Source organism: Scleropages formosus, chromosome 1 (assembly GCF_900964775.1).
Source record: "Scleropages formosus chromosome 1, fSclFor1.1, whole genome shotgun sequence".
NCBI lineage: Eukaryota > Metazoa > Chordata > Actinopteri > Osteoglossiformes > Osteoglossidae > Scleropages > Scleropages formosus.
Genome location: NC_041806.1, coordinates 26,311,938 through 26,333,442, shown reverse-complemented (window position 1 = coordinate 26,333,442; position 21,505 = coordinate 26,311,938). Strand labels below are relative to the sequence as shown.

The 21,505-nt window shown below is 42.3% G+C and overlaps 2 protein-coding genes across 3 annotated transcripts; one reads left to right on the top strand and one right to left on the bottom strand.

The window, feature by feature from the left end:
• Position 1: 1 nt before the first annotated feature.
• Positions 2–14,621, bottom strand: parp14rs1 (poly(ADP-ribose) polymerase family member 14-related sequence 1). The gene is made up of 17 exons (XM_018732359.2): positions 14,414–14,621; positions 13,429–13,538; positions 13,271–13,304; positions 12,343–12,597; positions 12,013–12,234; positions 9,112–11,354; positions 6,938–7,174; positions 5,414–5,635; positions 4,963–5,077; positions 4,671–4,811; positions 4,461–4,523; positions 2,007–2,183; positions 1,704–1,913; positions 991–1,614; positions 755–900; positions 437–611; positions 2–303 (listed from the first exon to the last, which is right to left on the bottom strand). The coding sequence occupies exons 1-17, from the start codon at positions 14,598–14,600 to the stop codon at positions 23–25; spliced, it is 5,442 nt and encodes a 1,813-aa protein (XP_018587875.2). The 5' UTR covers positions 14,601–14,621; the 3' UTR covers positions 2–22.
• A 221-nt stretch (positions 14,622–14,842) lies between these two features.
• Positions 14,843–20,620, top strand: parp9 (poly(ADP-ribose) polymerase family member 9). 2 transcript variants are annotated; one of them, XM_018732362.2, is made up of 9 exons: positions 14,843–14,986; positions 15,314–16,193; positions 17,029–17,247; positions 17,424–17,639; positions 17,984–18,056; positions 18,322–18,873; positions 18,973–19,097; positions 19,322–19,436; positions 19,949–20,620. In XM_018732362.2, exons 2-9 carry the CDS (start codon positions 15,345–15,347, stop codon positions 20,242–20,244), a joined length of 2,445 nt encoding a protein of 814 aa, XP_018587878.2. In that variant the 5' UTR covers positions 14,843–14,986; positions 15,314–15,344; the 3' UTR covers positions 20,245–20,620. The 2 variants fall into 2 exon arrangements, with proteins under 2 accessions (XP_018587878.2, XP_018587877.2); XM_018732361.2 differs by having other exon boundaries at positions 19,280–19,436.
• The last annotated feature ends 885 nt before the right edge of the window (positions 20,621–21,505 follow it).

Genomic DNA, 21,505 nt, shown 5'->3' with positions numbered 1-21,505 from the left:
TGATGATAGAAGGTGGTAACATCTAGTGAAAAGTGATAAGGTATTCTGGATATGCCTGGATGTCATTAAAGATGACGAACATGGAGGGGTTGTTGATGTTGTCAGTCACACTGTCATAAAGCTGGGTGCGGTGGTTCTTTTGTGGAGGGACCAACAGTCCTTGTCTTCCGTTCGTAAAATCCCCCGTCAGAACTCGGCAAAGATACACGTGCTTGTGTCCTTGGGCATCTGGTACAGCATACGTGCTGCTAGCCGAGTAGCTTGCTGCAACGGCAAAATAGGTTCCATTTCCAAAGGCTGCGGCTGCAGGAAAAACGAGACCTCAGCATTAGACCATTTTTAAGTAGGGCTTTTCCGTAAGGTGATAAACTTTTTGTGACAACTAAAAAATTTGGGTATACAACAAAGATTTGGCTGTTTTGTGTCAGAAGCATACCGTTTTTTCCTGCATAACTGCGATTAAATCCATGGTTGTTTATGTGCTCGATGGTGGCTTGACTCGTACCATGGAACAACCTTCTCTCATTGTTCGTGTGGCCATTCTTATTATTGAAATTCTCCTTCAAGATCTGGAAGTTCTTCCATAAACACAGATTCTGAACCCGTTCAATCTGCAAAGGCAATCAAGTGGGGAAGTGTTATAATATTGTTGCGAGCAGTTGGTGGTATTAAATCACTTAATATTTTTTAAACAGCTGCGCTGGGAAAATATAATCCATATAGATTTAACAGTCTGGCTCAAGACAAGTTTTACCTTTAAAACATTGTTCCTGCAGGTGGCTTTGAATAAACCCAAAACCTCATTGTACTCTGCTGTTCCTGTCTGCAGAGAAACCGTTGCGCACAGTGTTTTTGCAGGCATGGCACTCCAATGCTGTGGGATGCTGTCCTGTCCTGTAGCTGTAAAATCAAAATGGACACTTTGATGTAGAGCCATTGTGAACTAGCCTACCAACAACCATCACTATGTATTTGACAAAAGAACTGTACCTTCTAACTTGTTTATTCGTCGTATTTCAAACTTATTGCCTGTTTTGTCAACTGCTGGGCCATCGGGTAATGTGACTTTGAAGTCCTGACCATTGGTGGTGACTTTAATATCCCTCTGAGAACTTTCAGCAGCCTGTTCAAGTTGGAGGTTGGCGAGGCTGTCGAAGGGCACGTACTGACTTCCCAGCTGGTACTGCCATTCTACCAAGTTGCTGAGCAGACTGGCGTCCCGTTTCTGGTTGGTCTCTGTCCTGATTCTCTTTAGCAAATCCTGAATGTGGCTGATGGCTTTCAGAACATCACTGGAAATGCCCTCTACTGTGAGAGAGCCTTCTGGGTCTTTAATGTCTAGTGTCACTTTGACCTGCAAGTTTCTCTCCAGCTCTTCTATCTTTTGATGCTCTTCACTAGAGAACTGGAGTATAGCATCATCTGTGATTGTCATGAAGTGCTGTTCCTTCACGATCAGATCTTCAATCCACTTCTTAGTTACTTCCACTGTATCATGTGAATCCCCACAGACATGGAACAATGCTGGATCCATTTTTTTTGCCTTTCTTACAGGTACTTTAGGCTTTTGTCGGTGCACTTTGTCACCATTTTTTCGGAGGAATGATGTAAAAACTAAGAAAGCAATGAAATGGGGAAGTCATTAAGGGCTAGCCAAGATTGAAGGCAAATACTATTAGTTTACAAAATAAACCAAACCGTACATTTAGATGATCTCGCCCAAAAGGTTGGCTGTGGTTGTATAGGTGTGGGCTCCATCTTTATCATGCTGTTGTAGAATTCATTCAACATGTGAGCCTGGAAAATGACAATTCTCACCACCTGCACGGAACTGGAGGACTTCATGCCTCCAGCATCCACCACTGCACCCACCATGGCATCTGCTACCTGGGCAGGGTTGACCCCACCTTGACCTGTTGAATATTTAAGCTCTGTGTTACCAGAAAGGTTTGAGCATTTGACAAAGGTTTAATGTATTCATTTTGATTGCTTGTAGTCTTCCTTACCAGTTCCAAGAGCAGGGAATGAGACAGATGTGAGGTTGTTCTTTGAGCACATCTGTAGCACAGCTGTGACACACTCACGGATTTGGACAGGGTCAGTCTGTCCCACTATGTGAATGATTTTTTTACTCTTGAGGCCACCTGCCTGTGTCATTATCATCTTGTTGTTGGTTTGGGATGCTGGAGCAGACAACATGCATGACCATCACATTGCAGTCAGTTTTACTTTGTAGTACGATAGTGGAATGCATCCTATCTCAATTTACAAAATTAATCCCTTTCAAAAAACAGTGCAAATATAAAAATGTTAGATACCAAAAGCCTACTTCCAATTAAATGGGGAAAAATTAAAGTGTTCTCATCCCATCCAAAACCACAACATATTGCTAGAATGCTGTAAAACTACCAGCTCATAGTAGCATAATATAAAACACATTTACATGTTTACTACTCTGCCGTAATGCCCACAGTTCCCTGTAGGATGGGCAAAAAACTGGACAACTTTCTAAAACTATGCAGTGGTGTTAAAATGCGCATGCATACCCAAAAAACTCAGCTAAACTTTTCCTGGTAATTGTTAGCTATCTCCACAATAATTCAATTAAACAACACACCCATGGAATTCCATACGCTTCTCGCTTCTCACTTCTCTTAAAACAACACTCACATTTCTAAGTCACCGTAAGCCAGAGAGCTCTTGATGCAGATACACCAACTAGAGGTAGTCCTCGAGTTACGAACGTCAGACTTACGTACAACCCGTGCTTACGAACCACCCCCCTTACTGACTGGAAGTTGATTTTTTTTTTTTTTTTGTCACCGTTAACGATCAAACGAAAACTTCATAATTAAGCTTATTATATTAAAAATTCGAGTTACCATAATAATAAACGAGCGCTACTGTGCAATGCGCATCAAAACATTGGCCATCTACAACGGTTTGTCGGATTGCGAGCCCGAGGTAGGACAGACTTCTTTTTTCGTTAACAGGGTCTCGTGTGTTACGGGATTTGGCTTTCATTTTTTTTGTTTTTACCCTCCTAGCCATGGCACCAAAGCATAAATGTGATGCAAGTGGTGGTGATGCATCCAAGAAAAGGAAAATGATCACGACTGAAACTAAAGAGGAAATAATAAAGCGAAAGGTGAAACACCAAGGAACAATGGAAAAGCAAACAAACTTTCGTTAAAGTTTTGCGCGCGCACACACACATGCAAGCACACACACACACTCTCACTGAGAGAGCACTCTGCTACAAAAGACACTTCTTCCCAGTTGAGGAATCTCACTCCAGACAACAACCACCCCCTCGCCTCAGTTCAGTTCGACCGACCTTTCGCCCGTCCCCGACCACGAAAACACGTCTAATTCTTTGATTCGGAATAAACGATCCTGCACTTGCGTCCAGCCTCCTCCGTGTCCTTTGTTCATCATGACAATAGTAACATTTATTATCTATTTTTCTGTCTCTCTCTATTATAAATACTGTAGTTACATTTATTATTTTATCATCATTACGTTGTCTTATTATTATTACTGTATTGCTATATTAAAGATATTTTAGTGTATCAAATGTTTCTTTAACGTTTTTTATGCATAGAAAGGTACAGGATATACAAATATTTGACAAACTGACGTTAGATACCCACCATACCTAACTGTTCCGACTTACGTCAAAATCCGACAAAGACGGACTGAGGATACCGAACTCGTTCGTAATTCGGGGACTGCCTGTATAGCACATTACTACACTTCTGGTTCACCTGCACAGTGCGAACATTTCAAATTTTTTCGACATTCTTCAGTAAGTTTCTTTACGCTTTTTTTGTTTCATAAATCAGAAATTGGGTATCAAAAGCCAAGATGTGCTATACCGAAATTTCACAGAGTTTGTAAATCGAGGGATGCCTGTACAACATTTAAAAAAAACGGGATTTAAGGATAGTTTTAAAAATAGTTACAGCGGGGACATCTTTTATAGTAGTACAATGTTCAATTTAAGGGCACTGAGGTCAAACACTCTGCCATCCAGTTTTCAAACAATCACTGTGGATGATTGACCTTGGTCCAAGGGGGGTGTGGTGGCTCAGCAGGTTTGACCTATGCCTGCTCCCTGGTGGGTCTGAGGTTCAAGTCCTGCTTGGAGTGCCTTGCAATGGACTGGCATCCCATCCTGGGTGTGTCCCCTCCCCCTCCAGCCTTGTGCCTTGTGTTGCCGGGTTAGACTCTGGCTCACCGCAAAGCCACTTGGGACAAGTGGTTTCAGACAGTGTGTGTGTGTGTGTGTGTGTGTGTGTGTGTGTGTGTGAGACTTTGCTCCAAGAGTTAAATAATTTGGTATTATTGTGGCATGTATCATAGCAATATCCAATATTTTAATGTACTTAATCTGTGTCATGGGATTTTAGAGACAGAGGCTACCATGTTAGATTTAGTAAAGGAAAATATGGATTTACCTAGCTGCCTGCATTCTGCCTCCACAGCATGACCTCCTGCACTCAGAATGGCTTTGGAGACACCTGGAAGAAGGAAGAAGACAGCTGCTCAGTTATAGAATTAGACTCTTTATTCAAACAATTAAATACCAAATGTGTCTCCACACACTAAACGAAACACATTCACTTTATTTTTGAAAGGCAACATAATTTAAGGACCAAAAAGGTTACCTGATTTGAGTGAAAAGTCAGAGTTGGAAGAGTTGACAATGCAATCTGTCGTCTCCTTGGTGATATCACCTGTAAAAACCTGGAGCAGCACACTCCCTGTTCTCATCTCGTACTCGCCTGGCTTTGGTGATTTCACCTTTCCTGACAGTGAAAATGCAAGAAACAGTACTGGTTACCGAGTGTTCCTTCCATTCAAACTATACCGACACAACATCTGATCACAGGCAATAATGTGTTGAACTCTTTGGTCGTGAACACAGTAAGTTGATGTGGTTACGAAAGCAAGCTGTACCTGCTGCTGCTTCTGCTGCTGCACCTGCAGAGACTGTTGGATTAGCCTCTGCTGTCATGTCCCCCGGCTGCTTTGAATGACTGTGGAACTGCTTACCGAACTCATCTGTGAAGGCCTGTGAGAGGAAAAACAGAAGAGACTATTGATGCGCTGATCGTTTTCCACCAAGGAATATATAATCAGCCCAAATGAACCTCACAGAGGCAGCACTCTGAGCCCCGCTACTAATCCTAAAACTCACAATGGAATCTGAACGTAGAGTCCCACAGGTAAACCGAGGTAACACAGCATAAATCTAAACAGCTCACTTTTTAGCCCCAGTTACATCTCTACTATGTCACTGCATTTATCACGTTATGTCATATTATACCAACGCCTTTACCCCATTTTTGTAAAATCACTGAGCACCTCATAAAAATCAGCCAAACTGCTGTCTTTTGAGAGTCATCACCTGAATAGTCTGCATGTCTCCGGGGTACAGGATGAATACGACTTCTTGGAGTTGCTGGGGTGTCCTTTTCCTGCTGAACTGGAGAACCTCCTCAAGCATTAGAGAGGCCACCAGGTTCTTGGGAAAGCCCAAGTTTCCTGTGCCTATGGCAGAAAAGGCTATGGAAGTCTGGTTGAGTTGCTCTGCTTGCTCCAAACACTTTTGCATGATCCCTCGCAGCATCTGAAGCGCAATGAAGTAACGTGCGAAACCCCAGGTTTAGCAGTTGTTCTCGAACATGATCCTGGGAAACTGCAATGCCTGTCGGTACTAGTGTTTGTTAGTTAGTACTACTTTGTTTTAGATGTGTTACTAGTTTTATTCCAACCATCTGGAAATGCTGTTAAATTTCACACTGTGAGACATGTCTCAAGGATGGTGGGCAGGTAGTATAGTGGTTAAAACTTTCATCTTACAATCATAAAGTTTGTGATTTGAATCCCTTCTGTAGTACCTTTCAGTCAGGTCCTAACCAATAACCCCATTAATAATTACAGTACCATGTTTTTAATAACCATAAATGTTCTCCCAAGTCAAAGCGCCGCACTCTACGCCTCATTTTTCCCTTTCGAGGCTTAGGTGAGCCCGCCAAAGCCTTTTCAGGAGTTACACGTGCAAATAGATTAAATTGGGGCTAAGAGATGGTTTGTAAAAACTTATAAGTGGAATGTGACACAGGGTGGGCGAGCGAGGGGCTCATCAGTTCTGTATGCCGCAACAGTGGAGGTATCAGATAAATTGACCGTATGTCGACAATCGTTCGTCTGCATCTCTATCTCGTCTTTTGTCGGTGATGCGTTTCTGTTTACTCAGAGTTGTTTGTTGCTGGCGAAACGCTTTGACTAAATAAATAAACGTAATTCAAATAGCAACAATGTGGATAGCTCTGCTGGGTAGGAAACAGCAGTGAGGTGTGTCCATAGCTCACTCTTTAACGTGGATGTTTCCAGGTGTTTAAATGCATTATTTGTGATTTAAAGGCTAATGTTGAGCATAGGAAGCAATCTATTATTTCCCTAGTAGACTTTCATTAAGAAAATAATTCCCTGTTGTAATAGATAACCTTTGCTATTCAATGTGAATCTTAGAAAAACTGTGACCCAAAATAGTTAAAGCGCTCAAGATAAAACTACCAAATGCACCTAAAATATGAAAAACTGAAGCTTGTAACTGTTCACTGATCTAAGTTTCACTTTAAATGTGAAAGCTGGCTCGGTGGCTCTCTGACCATCTTTCCCTTTTGGGGTTGGTAGTGCTGTCATTAGGGTGGATGTTTAAAACACTCTGTAACGTCGCACTGACCTGGCATGAAATATATATATTTTATTGTGCGCAATCAGCCGTATTCATATGCATACCATTAACATCAATCTTTACGAGCACACAATATTACTGCTAAAGTGGCATGTAAGCATCAAACAATGATGATAACAGTAAAACTTTAGCAGTCTGATCATTCTCATTAAAAAAATATCAAAAAATTACCTTTTCTGCCATCCCCTTGCCTTTGTCCCATTTGGGGGCGATGGCATGGAACACCAGTTCACTCTTTAGATTGCAGCCCTTTGTGACAAGAACAGACCCTTTACCAGGGTTGCCAGATGCTGCTTGCTGCGATACCAAGTTCTGGAGCTGGGCTCCTGCAGCCGTCAGTATAGCCTTGGAGACTGACCCACAGTCTAGTGACAGATCTTCCGCTAGAGTGTTGACCGTCACCTTTGTCTGTCAGAGAGAAACACACAGGATGTTTTCACATTCCAAGTGTTAGAAAAAGAAAGGCCTTATACCACAAAAGGTGTTTTTGTCTACTGTCAACAGCTTTGAACCCCTCGGATTCACTGCACCTGTGAGCATCCGGGGCAGGTCTCTACTCAGAGATCTTACCATAGAGGGCTGCAATTGGGATACCCCTCTCCCATTCTTCCTATTCTTTGAACTCTCTGGGGATTCAAAGAATAGGAAATGTGGGGAGAATCGCTGAAGGACCTTAAACACATGAAGAGCCCACAGACGTACACTTCTACTTCCCTCAGTCATGCACAAAGGAAAAAGAGATGTGAATCTTTTGTACTTGCAATAGCTGTTGCTTATCTTAGCACTACTGATGTTAGTGGTCACACAGATGTTGGCTTGACCCTTGGGAAGGCCGAGCTTGCTGCGTGTTCTGAGATCACCATTCACATCAAGACGTGAACTGTGGGCTGCTGCTTTAGCAGTAGAAGTGACAGAAGTGCTCATGGGCACTAATCAAGTAACCAGCTCTTTGTGCTTTCAAACCAGAATATCAATGTCAACATTCGAAATGGAATATCACCGATATATCCAAGTTACCCAACATTTAGCGACCTGCAGTCAACTAGATATGTTTGTGTTCAAGCCAATACTTGCAGCTGATTTTCTTCTCCTTGGTGAACCAATACCTAACTATGTGAGCTAAGAAGGTCACACAACGTTCTCCCTTTCAAAAAATTAGTGTTTTGCTAAAGTACCAATCAAGCAGTGAAAACACTTGCTGGAAACTATTTCATATTCATGTGGTTAACATGTGCCTGAGACAAATGGTTAACAAATTTTATCAAGAAATCAGCTGCCATGTCTCCCAGCTCTTTTGCAGTTCCCAAAAACAGAGGACACTTGTGGGTGGCTTTGCTTTGCTTCTTCTGTCCAGTTTGCCCTATACAGGTATTTGCTAAGTGACCAGATGTTGTCATGCACAAACAGGAGAACAGGTATAATGGTGGACTTGCGCGTGGTTTAACCATACAAACTGATACAGATTATGGTTTTCACTAAGTAAACAAGACAAGCAGAACTGGTGAAAAGGTGCACAATAAACAAAATCCAGAAGGCCAACAAACAGTCCCTTCTTATAAAGAGTCTTCTAAACGAATGGTGATGTCAGTCACACACAGTCGCACTCAACTTTGACGGGTACTATAATCATGTTCGGTGCACTTTTGAAACGAATAAAATAAACTGACATTTGGATAACTGAAGGAATCTGCTGCCCAGATGTAGACACTCTTGCTCTGTTTATTGGACTTAATAACTCGGACACGTCTTTCGTTCGGTTTCACACTCATGGGCAAGTCGTATTTTTTATGCCTTGACTAAGGATCGCACCCTGGTCGCTGGCATGCAGCAGAAGAAACCACAAAAACTTCCCACTGCTATACAAAACAAAATACAGTACTGTCCTGTAAACAATATGTGGTGTTACTGTATTTTCTTCAAATATGTATACTTTTTACAACCATCATAAACAATGGTTTGTATATAAGAATATAAAAACATTTGTTTTCTTAACTTTGGAGTTTGATTTAAAATGTACCCCTTTGCAAGTCTGCCTCTGCAGTATCTGTGGTGCGATATATATACTATTATTATATATTGTAATACTATTATATACTATTATTATTATATATAGTAGGAACCATATGTAAAAACACTGCAATGTCTCTGGTTTAAAGGTTACAATATATTCACAGTTGTTTATCCAGACTCTGAGAGCTACTATAGTACTAGCCCAACTGCTTTTTGATACAAATGTATCATTTTATTATTTGCAAACTAGTTCCTTTTTAGCTGCCAATATACGTTATATTTTTTATAGACAAACATTTATTCACAACTGTTTGAGAATGCTTTCTTCAACTTACCAAGGCATTCTGGATGTAGCCTTTCATTAGACTAATGGTAAGGCCTTCCTTGGTTTGGACCATATTTATCCCTGCTGTGGGTGCTGCATCATGGCTCTTCTCATCCACTTCAAACTGCACTAGTGGATTCCTTTGTTGAACTCTCGGGTTCCCAAACACCTTCTTTACTGCTAGCTCCAGAGCATGAACCGTTTGGCTGTCACTGTTCACCAGGTGTATCTTCCTCAGGGTGTTCTCTCCATACAAGTCCTCGCAGTGTTCCTTCACAGCAATGGCAACAGTTTCTGTGCAGAGGCTAAGTGGGAAACCAAAGCTCTCAGAAGTGAAAGCAGGAATTGCTATAGATTGACATCCATATTTTGCTGCCAAGGACAAACTCTGTTTGACAATTCTCTTCAGGATTCCTACTGCTCTCTGGGGGTCTGTGTCTTCAAACCTTGGGCCTATTGCATAAATCATGTGCTTAAATCTGAGATCGCCAGGTGTAATAATGACATCCCCAGGGGTTTTTCCTGCAGTGTGGGAGTAGTTTTCAAACATTTCCTGCAGATGAGGACCTGAAGCAGCCAGCGACACCCCTGTGAGTCCACCAGTATGCTGCACATCTTCATTCAATGCGTTCACCACAACATCAGCTGGATATTGGCCTATGTCAGCTTTGCAAACAGTAATCACCACTCCATCTGGCATCTTCACCTGGGAAACAGTCTCCTCTTCAACTAAAGTAATAGACTCATCTACAAGCTCAACCATACACCCCATCTGACTCATGGCTGTGGTAACATACATGTCCTCCTTCTCCTTAAAGAACTTCCTTGCCCCTGGTTGGACGACCTTGAAAACATCAAAATAAATGGAAGAAAGCAGGTCTTCAAATACTTCTTTGGACTCTGTGACATAAAGTCTGGGACCAGTAAGAGAAATGCTTGGATTTCTAGTCTGATCATTGAAGTTAACTTGCACAAAGTCTTTCAGTGTTGCTGACCAAATCTTCTTTTTATATTCACGGATGAATTGAACAATGACTCTTTCTTTCACATTCAGGGTTTCATCAATTATAGTGTTTTTGTACAGGAAGTCTGATAGCTGTTTCCATACTATCTGAAGCTGATCCTGGAAACCAGTAACCGCCACTTGTAGGTTGGGATCAGTGCCAATTACCCTGACTGTCACAGTTTGGATAGGGTTCATTGTGGTCTTTATCAAACTGCTAACCAAGTCTTGCCATTCAGCCATTCTCAGCACATTTAGGTCTTCCACATCAATGTACAGAGAAACCAAAACAGCCCTTAGGTGTTTTTCAGCCTTTTCAAGAACATGATCTGTATTACTGACTATTTGAACTCTTATTCCATCTGACTCAAGTTTTGCATTAATACCTTGAGATATGAATAAATAATAAGAGAGTTCCTCTAAATCTCCCTCGGAGAAGAAGTGAAGAACATCTTTGTCTAATTCTACCAACCTCCGTTTCATGTTCATTATCATCTCCAGAATCTTACTCTTTATACTGAACACTTCAGAGGCTAAGCCAGAGAGAATGATTCTCTTGCTCTCTTGGTTGTATGACAGCTTGAGGTCTGGGTAGCTGGCCTTAATCTTTTCCAGTTCAAGTCCATCAAGTTGCAGAATGTGGTAATTAGAGGGAGCTACAGACATTTCTTGAGTTATCCTGTTCCTTTCTCTCTCCAGCTTATCAGCGGCTGCATTTAAAATCTCTGCCAGCACTTTCTGGAACCGCTCAACATCTTCCTTGAGACCAGCTAATGTTATCTCCTCTTTGTTCATGTCAGGCATGACAGTTACAACATCCATCAGTGCACTGCGAATCTCCGGCTCTGTTGCATTCCACAAGGGAGTGTGAACCTGACACTTGAAGGAGGTGAACTTTGAGAGGGCGCTGTGAAATGCACTTGAAGCATTCTCTCTCCAGCCATCAATATGCCTGGACATCAGACCCTTCTGCTTCAGCAGGGATGGTATAGGACTGATCTCAACGATAGGACTTTGAAGATCCACTGTGCAAAAATGGTTCACCATGTCCTGCTTAACTGCTTCTGTCATCTCCTTGTCATGAAGGAACTTCCAAATTGCTGAATCAATGTTCTCAGTAAATGGTTTGGGCAGTTTCCACACAGGCCTGTTCTTCCCATACAGAGCTGTGCCCAAGGATTGATAATGTGGGTACACTTTCAGAGGCCTCTCTTGAATTCTGTACTGTTTTTTAATTATTTTATCAACAACTGAAAAGGGAGAAAAAAAACACATATAATTACTCTAAAACTGGAGCATTAGCCAAGAACCTCAAGCTTGCCAGCACTTTAATGTTCACTGAATCATCTTTGATGATACACAACTGAAATTATTTGTCAGTATATTTTAATTCATACATAATTTTTACCAGTTTTAAGTATGTCTGCTTCTCCAGGTATGCATTTCAAATAAATCACATACTTACCATGTTAACCTGTAACACTTTGATTTTTACCTTGCAAATACACACACACACATTTTCAGAACCGCTCGTCCCATACGGGGTCACGGGGAACCGGAGCCTACCCGGTAACACAGGGCGTAAGGCCGGAGGGGGAGGGGACACACCCAGGACGGGACGCCAGTCCGTCACAAGGCACCCCAAGCGGGACCCGAACCCCAGACCCACCGGACAGCAGGACCATGGTCCAACCCACTGCGCCACCGCACCCCATACCTTGCAAATAATTTTATCAAAAAAAGTATCCCACTAAAACATGCTGAATTTATTAACTACTGAATTTAAGATGCTGCTAGTTTACACACCCCTCAGAAATGAACTGCAGACAAGATTAGGAAGCTTCAGTTTATATTAAAATCTTTTTCTCAACCCTTTAACTGTAACCAAAAAATGGACATGCAAAGTACCTTTGGGATTCATAAAACTGACAATCGCGCACTGTTCATCGACCTTCGTGACTTTATTCACGTCTCCTTCTCGGTCAAAATATAGGTGCAGATAATCAGAGTCAACTCCAGGGGGAATGTTTTCAACTCTCACTTCGGTTGTGTTCTCAAGGAGTTTAACAGCCAGCCCATTTTGTCTAAACATTTTGTTTGATGGGCAGTTTTTAATGAACTCTTGTGCATCTACAGGAAAAAAAAAAAAAAAGAGAAAGGCAGATGAAAAGATAAAAATGACATTTATGATCAAAATCACATAGTAACACTGAAAAGTTAACGTTAAATTTTGCAAACCTTTACTGTTTCGAAATGACACGACTGCTGTACTAATGTCCGGTATTATTTCTATAATGAAGTCCTCTGATTCTGCTGAGCAATCTGAGATGTTCTCCACCAGAATTTCGAGGAAATGTTGGTTCATTTTCTCCTGTATGCTCTCCAGTACCACTGAGGTCATCTGCTCCTCTTCTTCCAGGCCAGCAACCTCAGATGCAGACTGTGAAGAAGCATTCTCCACCACCAAACAGCTGGACTTGGAAGCAGCAGGTGCTGATGAGACAAGTAGATACCCATGGTAAAATGAAGTGAAAGATTTGAGAATTACAGTGTAAGACTGCCCATTTTTCAGCGAAAGACACTGAAAATTATGAAGTCCAAGCTCAATGCTAGTTTTGTCTGTATCAAGTTTCAGAAATAAAAAAGAAGATTCATTAGCACAGATAGCCCTATGACAGTCGTCTTTCTGTTAAACATTTTTCGGTACAAATTCTGATTTAATTTCATTGCTATTCTTACACTAAGGTGATCCGTGTACTTCAGTCTGCCAGGACCACAAGTAGGAAATGCTTCACTAGATAGATGCTCCTTCATAAACCAGACCAATTACGAAGCATCTTTACTGTATGCGTGACCTTGGAACTGAGTATTTATGCTTGTGCCGACAATGTTGAATGATCAGTGATCCCAGAAATCATCCACAACAAGGTATTTTTGTGCATTACTCTGGATACTGTTGCTCTTTTGGTCGCCGCTGCCCATTAGGAATGCGTGGTCTGAACTTCCAGTTCCCCTCTCACCCGACGTCATTTGCTACACATACTTCCTCACTCGAAAAGGATATTGTCATTGTAGCTGGGCTGCAGTTTTTAAGCTCCGATTGGTCAGTCCACAATTTTATGACTGTGTTTAATGTACAGATGCGGCTTTGTCGGTTTGTACTTACAGGCCTTGTCCGATGTCGTTGAAGGTGTCTCCTCCTAGTAAAGCGAACAAACAGTTGAAACAGATTGTACAGTAACAGACCTAAACCTCAAATATAAATTGTTTGAGAACGTCAATATTAGTGCTGTACATTACAAAGACTTCTGGTAAAGTACTGACATTTCCTAGGTTTGCCTCGTCTTCGGGCTGCGGCAACCTCACAGTCAGCTTCAAAATCTTTTGGCCCAGCTTCAGTTCATGTTCTTGTTTGTTCAGAACTCTTTGTCGGACTGTAATACGAAAAATAAATCTAAACAAACTGACAAATTTAGCTTTTGTAACTTTGAACATTATATAAAGAGACAGTCAATGTGTGTGTGTGTGTGCGTGCTGGAATGATGATAGGGTCCTGCAAGCGATTTTTTTTAAATTCCACATAATTTATATGACGCATCTCACGATGCACCTGGGCCTGGGCATATCATCAGCGATGTAACCTGTGGCCACTGAGCGTTTCGGGTCTTTCACCGCAAGGCGCCCTCGTCCAGGAAACCCGACCAGGGCCGATCAGAGCTCAGCCTGCGTTCAGGTAGCACTGCCTTCGACTTACGGGGACAGCTGGTACTGTAGTGGTTAGTGCTCAAATGACAAAGTCAAAGCGGCTTGTTTGAAAAGCTGTCTGCTGTCTGGCATCTCTTTCCTCCTTCTCCCGTACCACTCTGCCCTCTGTCCGCACAGAAGCCTCGTCCCCAGAACGCCGCTTAAATCTTTTCTCTTTGCTTGTTATCCTGAAGTGACGTCATACTGCCTTCAGTCCCTGCTTCACACCCTGGGTCTTCCCTGCGTGGCTGTTCTTGTATCCCATCTTAACTTGCTTACTCTTTAAGGAAGGACCCGCCGTCCCTTACGCGTGACACAATTCACGGTAACACCAGCTGTGGATCAGGTCGCGGATAGCTAGTTAAAGTGAAGAAATAAAAAGAAGCAGAACTAAACATCCTTAGGGAACTGGAGAAATACTGGAATAAGAACCGCCTGGGGATGAATAATTAGTGTGCAACATGTCAGAGTGTTACAGGACATACATGAGCACAAGGACAGGATGCGGGCTGAACAAAAAGCGAGGCGCGCGTACACGTATACACACACACACACACACACAGACCGTGCTCCGACTTGAAGCGCACCACCGCGCGCTGCGCGTCCCCGCCGCCACCGGCCTCCACGAGACAGTCGCCGCCTTGGGACCTTTTGCTCTGGAAGTAAATGGTCAGTTTGTTGACGAGCTTCGGGGCGCCGGAGCCCCAGTCGCCGAGCACCCAGAGCGGAAAGGGGAACCCGTCCGCGGCCATTCTGATTCTGCTTCTGCTTCTGCTTCTTCTTCTTCTTCTACCCCTCGGGCACAGCGGCGCACTTTCACTTGCGTTTCTCCGGAACACACCCCGCCCCCGACTCTCTCTCTCTCTCTCTCTCTCTCTCTCTCTCTCACACACACACAGACAGACAGACACGCTGCTGGGGCAGTTCGAAGGAAGGAGACGAACAAGTGAAGTGTCGGTCACTCGAAGCAAGCAGCGCCGAGGCGAGGAGCCACATTATCCGATCGATCTCTTTTCTCCGCGAACCTGAGGCTGAGGCGCGTCATCCGCTCAACGGTCACTTTCGATTCCGCGCGGGAGCCGCAGGAGAGCAGTGCTGTTCTCCACTGTACACTACAGTACTCTGCTGTCGGTCAACGGTAATTCTTTTTTTTTTTTTCCTCCTGTGTTTCTCTTCCACAGGCCAGTGTGAAGGGGGCCACATCAATCCACACACGCTGCACTTGGACTCGTGTCTCACGACTGCGTTTCTCACCGCTTTCACTTTCGCTTTGCGTTTCTTGCCACGGCCTTCACCTGCTTTCATTTCGCGACCCCCTAGGCCCAATACTTTTAACCTTTCGCGTCTCAGGAGAAAAAGCCGGGGAGGTGTGGGGAGTTTAAGTCGGTGGATGTGTTTTGTGCCCCTGAAGTGGCCATCGCGGGGGGTGCATTTCCTCTGATTCCTCCTTTCGCTTCTTCTGCAGGTGCAGGAGCGTTAGACTGAGACCCCTCACCATGATCCCGGTCAGCGAAGAGGTGGCGCTGCTTCTCACTGAATGCAGACATGAACTTACCAGCATCCTTCAAAGTAAGTTTGGCTGCACGTTCGTCTGTCACAATGTGGAGAACGGCAGTCCTTCCAAGAGCCGCGGAGCCGAGATGAGACCCGACGTAAGGTTCCGCGTGAAGCTGCCTAAGGGGCTCAAGATCTCGGTATGGAAGGACGATTTGACAACCCACAGGGTGGATGCCGTGGTCAACGCTGCGAACGGTGACCTCATTCATGGGGCGGGACTGGCCTCAGCTTTGTCCAAAGCTGGAGGGAAAGAAATAGAAGAAGAATGTAAACGTATCATTAGAAAGATTTCAAGGCTGCCCACAGGAAAGGCAGTTGTTACTACCGCAGGCTTGCTTCCTTGCAAAAAAGTTATTCATGCAGTAGGTCCAGAACTGCCGGAAGGTGCATCACACAAAGATGTTGAAGAGGCTGGTGTTCTCCTGAGAGAAGCTATTTTCAACATCTTAGCAAAAGTAGAAGAAGAACGGCTTCAGTCAGTTGCAATTCCTGCCATTAGTTCCGGTCTCTTCCACTTTCCCTTGAAACGCTGTGCAGATATCATTGTTCAGACCCTGAAGGAGTATCATGACAAAAAGCACAGAGCCACACAGGATTTGGAGATTCGTCTGGTCAACAATGATGAGCCGACTGTGCATCAGATGGAGAGGGCATGTCGAGAGATCCTAGGGTCAGATGCATTATACAGCCGAGAATGGAAAAGACAAAGGAAAAGTCTGGCCAAGTCCCCTGTGCTGGTGCGGAATGCCAGGCTTCACATCAAGAAGGGCTGCATAGAAGAAGAAGAGGTAAGCCTTTGTTACATTTCCAGATGTGGTTGTGCAATGTATGTTTTGTAAGATGAACAAGGTTGGAAGGCCTGATGAGCAAGTCCATATTTTTATATATCACTGATTTTAGGGAGATTTTAAGGTACCCGTCAATGGTTCGTTTTAAATAATTGTATCAGTGTTCACGAGAACGCATGTTCATTCCTCACAGAAGTTTCAGGCGCAGTTACAAGAAACAGTCTTAAATACTTCCCAAGTTAGTTTGTTTCATATAGTATCAGCCCACACTTTTTTTTACCCAAGGTGACCTACAATGCTAGATACACTACTTACAATGAGTCACTCATCTACACACTGATGAAACACTTTCTGTTAGTCTCTCACACACACACACACACACACACACACACAAAATGGGTGATTTTAGAGTCACCAATTCACTCAAACAGCATGTCTTTGCACTGTGGGAGGAAACAGGAGCACCCAGGCAGACATGGGAGGAACATGCAAACCCCACACAGACTGAGCAGGGATCGAACCCATATTATTATTATTATTTCAATTCAGTTTTTTTGCAGAGCACTATTCTTAGAGCGCTGAACAACAGATAAAAGCAGGAATGTGACAGAGCAGTAATGATTTATTGCAGAGTAGAAGAAGTTAGTCAACTAGTGGGCGGGTCGGGCGGGGGGGACTCCAAGCCATGTTTAAGGGAATAAAAATGAACCTTTTGGGGTACAACTGGCAGTGGACCCCAAACTTCCTCCTGAGTACATAATCTTTGTTTGTTTGTTTAATATTTTAAAATAAAATTGGACATTTTGGAGCTTAATGGATGTGTAATTCTTTACAGGTGGATGTTATTGTGAATACAGTAGGTCAAGAAGTCAATTTGTCCACTGGAGAAATTTCTAGAGCACTGCTGAAAAAAGCAGGAACTAAAATGCAATATGAAATTCAACCGCGTTTCTACAACTTTGGAGAAGTCATTACAACCGATGGATATAAACTGAACTGTACACATGTGTACCATGCTGTGTGTGCGCAGAGATCTGAAAAGTTTTCCAAACAGGTGAGTTAGTTGTGGCTAATTACTGCAAGAAGCCTCATGAATGTTATTATTGGTCCTGAAACTAGAGATATTGTAAAGTAAATGTCCATTTTGCTAGTTTTGTAGCCTGCCAGCTGATTTGGGCTCCCTGTTTCCCTCCTTCATTTCTTACACTTGACATGCCTTCTGCTTTCAAGATACTAAAAGATGTTGTTGAAAAATGCTTGAAAAAAGCAACATCTGCTGGTATGACGTCCATCTCCTTCCCTGCCATTGGCACCGGTCATCTGAATTTCCAAAAAAATGAGGTAGCAAGTATCATGGTGGGAGCGGCAGCAGATTTGGCCAGGAAAACAGGAGTCTACATGGATATTTTTTTTGTTCTCTTTCCCTCTGATCTCAACACATTCAAGGTATAGTTTCCTTCTTCCACATTTCTGTTAAATGGCTGTGTATAGCCTGGACTAAATTATTACAAGTTGTTAAATATGAATCCATCCAAGGGCCAGTACAGTACGCATTGTGATCCAAGTGAAATTAAATGACTTTCAGTGACATTCAATACAGTTATGAATTGCTTCCTGCAATATGATATGAAGCAGTGGCCCTCAAATATTTCCAGTTTTTTAAATGTTAGGTTTTTAGTGATCATTGTGTCTATACTTGCATTCCACTCATTCTTTCTTTGTTGAATATATATGTTTTATTTTAAAACTTTTTTCCACGGCTCCAGTGTGAATATAACATTGTTCTACAGGCTTTCGAAAGAGAAATTTGTTCCCTTGAAGACTTTGCAGGGACCTCCAGCACCTTAATGAATGCCAGTAAAGGTGTGCCAGAGAACGCTACATGAACATAAAAATATCATTAAGGATAATAGTAGAACTTGAATTTAGCATGGAGACACTGTAGTTACAGTTGCAGTTTTAATTCCAAGTACTTTCCATTTATTACCTTTGACATTTTGTTCTAGGGACATTAGCCTTGTGTTTTTGCTCAAAGCAGACTTGTCTTTCTTTTGTGTTCAGCCTGCATTCTTCCATTGGTTGAGTTGTTTTCTTCATGAGTAATTTTGTATGGCATTGCTGTATCTAGAAGTTGCAGGTGCCATGGGTGAAGCAGAACAAACTCCATGCATCGAAGTCTGTTGTGACTCCAGTGAGCAGAAGAGAGAGGCCACTAATTGGATTGTTAAATTGCTCTACCACACCCCTGAAAGTCATCGTGTACTCAACAACCACATCCTGCACTTTGGTCTGAAGGAGTACAACGACCTGCTTTCCATCGAAACCAAAAGGTCAGTGGCCATTGAGGAATTCCTCCAAGATGGCCTGGTAGGAGTGACCATCAAGGGGACCCCAAAGGGTGTTAAGGGGGCAACATTGGCAGTGGAAGCTCTCTGCTGTCAGGCCCAAGAGGAGTTTGCCCAGGCTGAAGAGGATGACCTGCTGAGCACCCTTGTGCGTTGGCAATGTGAAGAGATCCCCGAGCTGAACAAGCCTGGAAACAGTGTCGCTCTTGAGAGAGCCTACCTGGCTGGTTGTGACACTCGGTCTTTTACAGTGGATGGCAGGGGCATTGAGGTTTCCTTCAAGAGGATGGAAGCAACAGACCTGAGTGGGAAGTGTTACGCAATTGAGAGGAAATGTAAGTGAATGTACTACAATCCAAACAATGGGGCAATGATTTGCTGAGATTTTAATAAGCTGTCTGTTGTACTTCTTACACGTATATCTTACTTTTTAGCCTTGCTTGATGAGGATGCAGCAGATGTAAAAAAAATCAGCAAATGCTTTTACCAGAGGAAACTGGTCGAGCAGGGCAACCATGTCAGTAAAGACAAACTATTTGCCGGACTTGAAGTCATTAAGGTGCGCATAACCTGCAAAAAATCTGAAGACAGTATGTCACTCACATTCCTCAATTATACTGTCAGCAAACCCAAAGGCCAAACAAAATTATGTGAGCAATAAAGTGAAATATTCAGAGGGAGCACAACTGTAAATGTATATTTGCTGTCTGTAAGATCTCACTCGTGTGCATGCTGTTGCAGATTGAAAAGGTTGAAAATTCACTTTTGGAGCATCATTTCCAGCTGAAGAAGCAGCAGCTGGGAGGGAACACGATGCTCATGTACAAACAGGTCTCAGCTCAGTTCTGCGACCTCGTCTGCAGAGTTGGATTCCAGAAGACGTACTCACCACCTCGGCGTAAGATCCTCTTTACACATCTTTAGTCTCATATAACTTGCACTTTGCTCTTTGGTATTACAGAGCACTTTATACTCTGTGTTTGATTTAAACTTTTTAAAAAGGCTTTAAATAAGTAATTATTTACTTTTAATGTGTCATAAACTCCAATAAACCCCAAACAGCTGAAACAAACATTTAGTTCCACGCTGTTACACACATGAAAACAGCACAAGGTTAATTGGGCTCAGAATAATTATACTTATATAGAAGTTTATCTTAGAGCAGAAACTTTTCTTCTGTAAAAAATCAAGTCAATAAGCAGTGCCTTTGTGCCTAATAAAACTGCCGATTTTATGAAAGACACACGGTGCTAATTTATGACAGCTTCTCCTCAGGCCACCAGATCTAGAGAGCTAGGCATAAGATCACCACACCCCTGCACAACTTCTTCACTTGTTCAGCAGCATTCACAGCATTTTTACAGTATCTGTGTTGGTGCTTTCACTCTGACACTTTTTTTTTTTTTATAGACCAAAAGTTTGGTGCAGGAATCTATTTCTACAGCAACCCTGAAGCTCTGCGGAAGCAAGACGTGGGAGCGGATATGGAGGAGTACGTCTACATTTTTCTAGTGCAGGTTCTGAGAGGAAAGTCCTGCAAAGGCTCCCCTGAGCTAATTTTGCCTCCTGCACTTCGTGAAGATCCTCTCATTGGTTACAACAGCGTGACAGGAGACACGGACACCCACGTTATATTCAACAGCCGCCAGGCTCTTCCCGAGTATCTGATCACTTGTAGAAAGGCACCTGCTAGTCACACATTGTAATATAATAAAAGTATATATCTTAATTATAACTGTTTGATTCACAATAAATGGTTGAAAATAATTGAGAATTGTCAAAACTGATTGTCAAATGTTTGCTCTACACTAAAGGGGAAAGTTCATATATTCCATAATTGCTATGAATGAAGGAAACTACAAGGGATATGAAAGTATACTGTTAGTATGTTGTAAGTTGAAAAGAGTTCACTGTAGATAATGTACTCTAGCACTGTAAGTCACATTGGGTGAACGGGTGTGGCCTAAATACGACATGGCTTTCACCGGAAGTCGCTTTGGAGAAAAGCATCTGCTAAATGAATAAATGTCAATATAGGAGGGTGTGGATTAATTGTCAATGATCAATAAATAACAAGAGGAGTGTTGCCTGTGCATGGGGTAACTCAGTCACCAGTCAGCACTGAATAGGAATTTGCAGATATGTGCTTTTGTCATTTTAAATTAGCTTTAATTTTGTTTCTCAAAGTGAATAAAAATGTTAGAATGAAAGCCTTACATGGTGTTTGTATTTTATTCATTAGTTATATCCTATACTTTTACAGAACTTACCCAGTGAGTTAATGACCTGGACTGGAATTCCATCAGTGGTTTTACGCTCCTCCGTGTTTCCAGGATAGGCTCTGGAACACAGTGACCCTGTGCAGGATGAGTGGTTTAGGAAAAAGGAATAAAAGTCTTACAGCAAATTTTGAATTCACTGTCACTTTATTCTAAATTTTTACAGTTTTTATTCATCCGTGAATAAATTCAGAGATGCCCATATAAATCTTTTGTGATGTGGTTGGATGAAGTTATGAATATCTTTCCAGTCTCAACTGTATTTATAAGTTAAAGATACAGTCTACTCTAAACCATGGATATAATATTATTTAAAAAAAGAGAAAAAACTAAAAATTCAGAAATTTGTCCACTGATCTTAAGACAAATTTTACTGTATAAAGCTTTGTTTTCACAGATAAGTATACTGTAGGCTGCTCAAAAAAGGTTACATTTTCTGATATTAGGGTTATACAGTACCATGCTAGGTTACAGCCACTGTCAAATATTTAACAAAATTAACCATAATTTAAATAATTTGTGTCCTTCACTGTACAAAAATGGTAAAAGGTGTCATATACAATTCTGTGCAATAAGTAACGTGATTTGTATATCCAGCAAAATCAGTCAGAAGTACACAAGAAACGTCAGTACTCCTTGAGGAAAGTGATGCACATAATTTTACTTTGATTCATAAAAAAAGAAATCA

Excerpts from the sequence above, each read along its gene's own strand:
- parp14rs1 (XM_018732359.2), bottom strand. The coding sequence starts at position 14,600 with ATGGCCGCGGACGGGTTCCCCTTTCCGCTCTGGGTGCTCGGCGACTGG. Across the intron at positions 12,235-12,342 it reads GTCATTTCGAAACAGTAAAG|ATGCACAAGAGTTCATTAAA; the intron begins GTTTGCAAAATT and ends TTTTTCCTGTAG. Across the intron at positions 901-990 it reads ACGAATAAACAAGTTAGAAG|CTACAGGACAGGACAGCATC; the intron begins GTACAGTTCTTT and ends TTGATTTTACAG.
- parp9 (XM_018732361.2), top strand. The coding sequence starts at position 15,345 with ATGATCCCGGTCAGCGAAGAGGTGGCGCTGCTTCTCACTGAATGCAGA. Across the intron at positions 16,194-17,028 it reads GCTGCATAGAAGAAGAAGAG|GTGGATGTTATTGTGAATAC; the intron begins GTAAGCCTTTGT and ends AATTCTTTACAG. Across the intron at positions 19,437-19,948 it reads GACGTACTCACCACCTCGGC|ACCAAAAGTTTGGTGCAGGA; the intron begins GTAAGATCCTCT and ends TTTTTTTTATAG.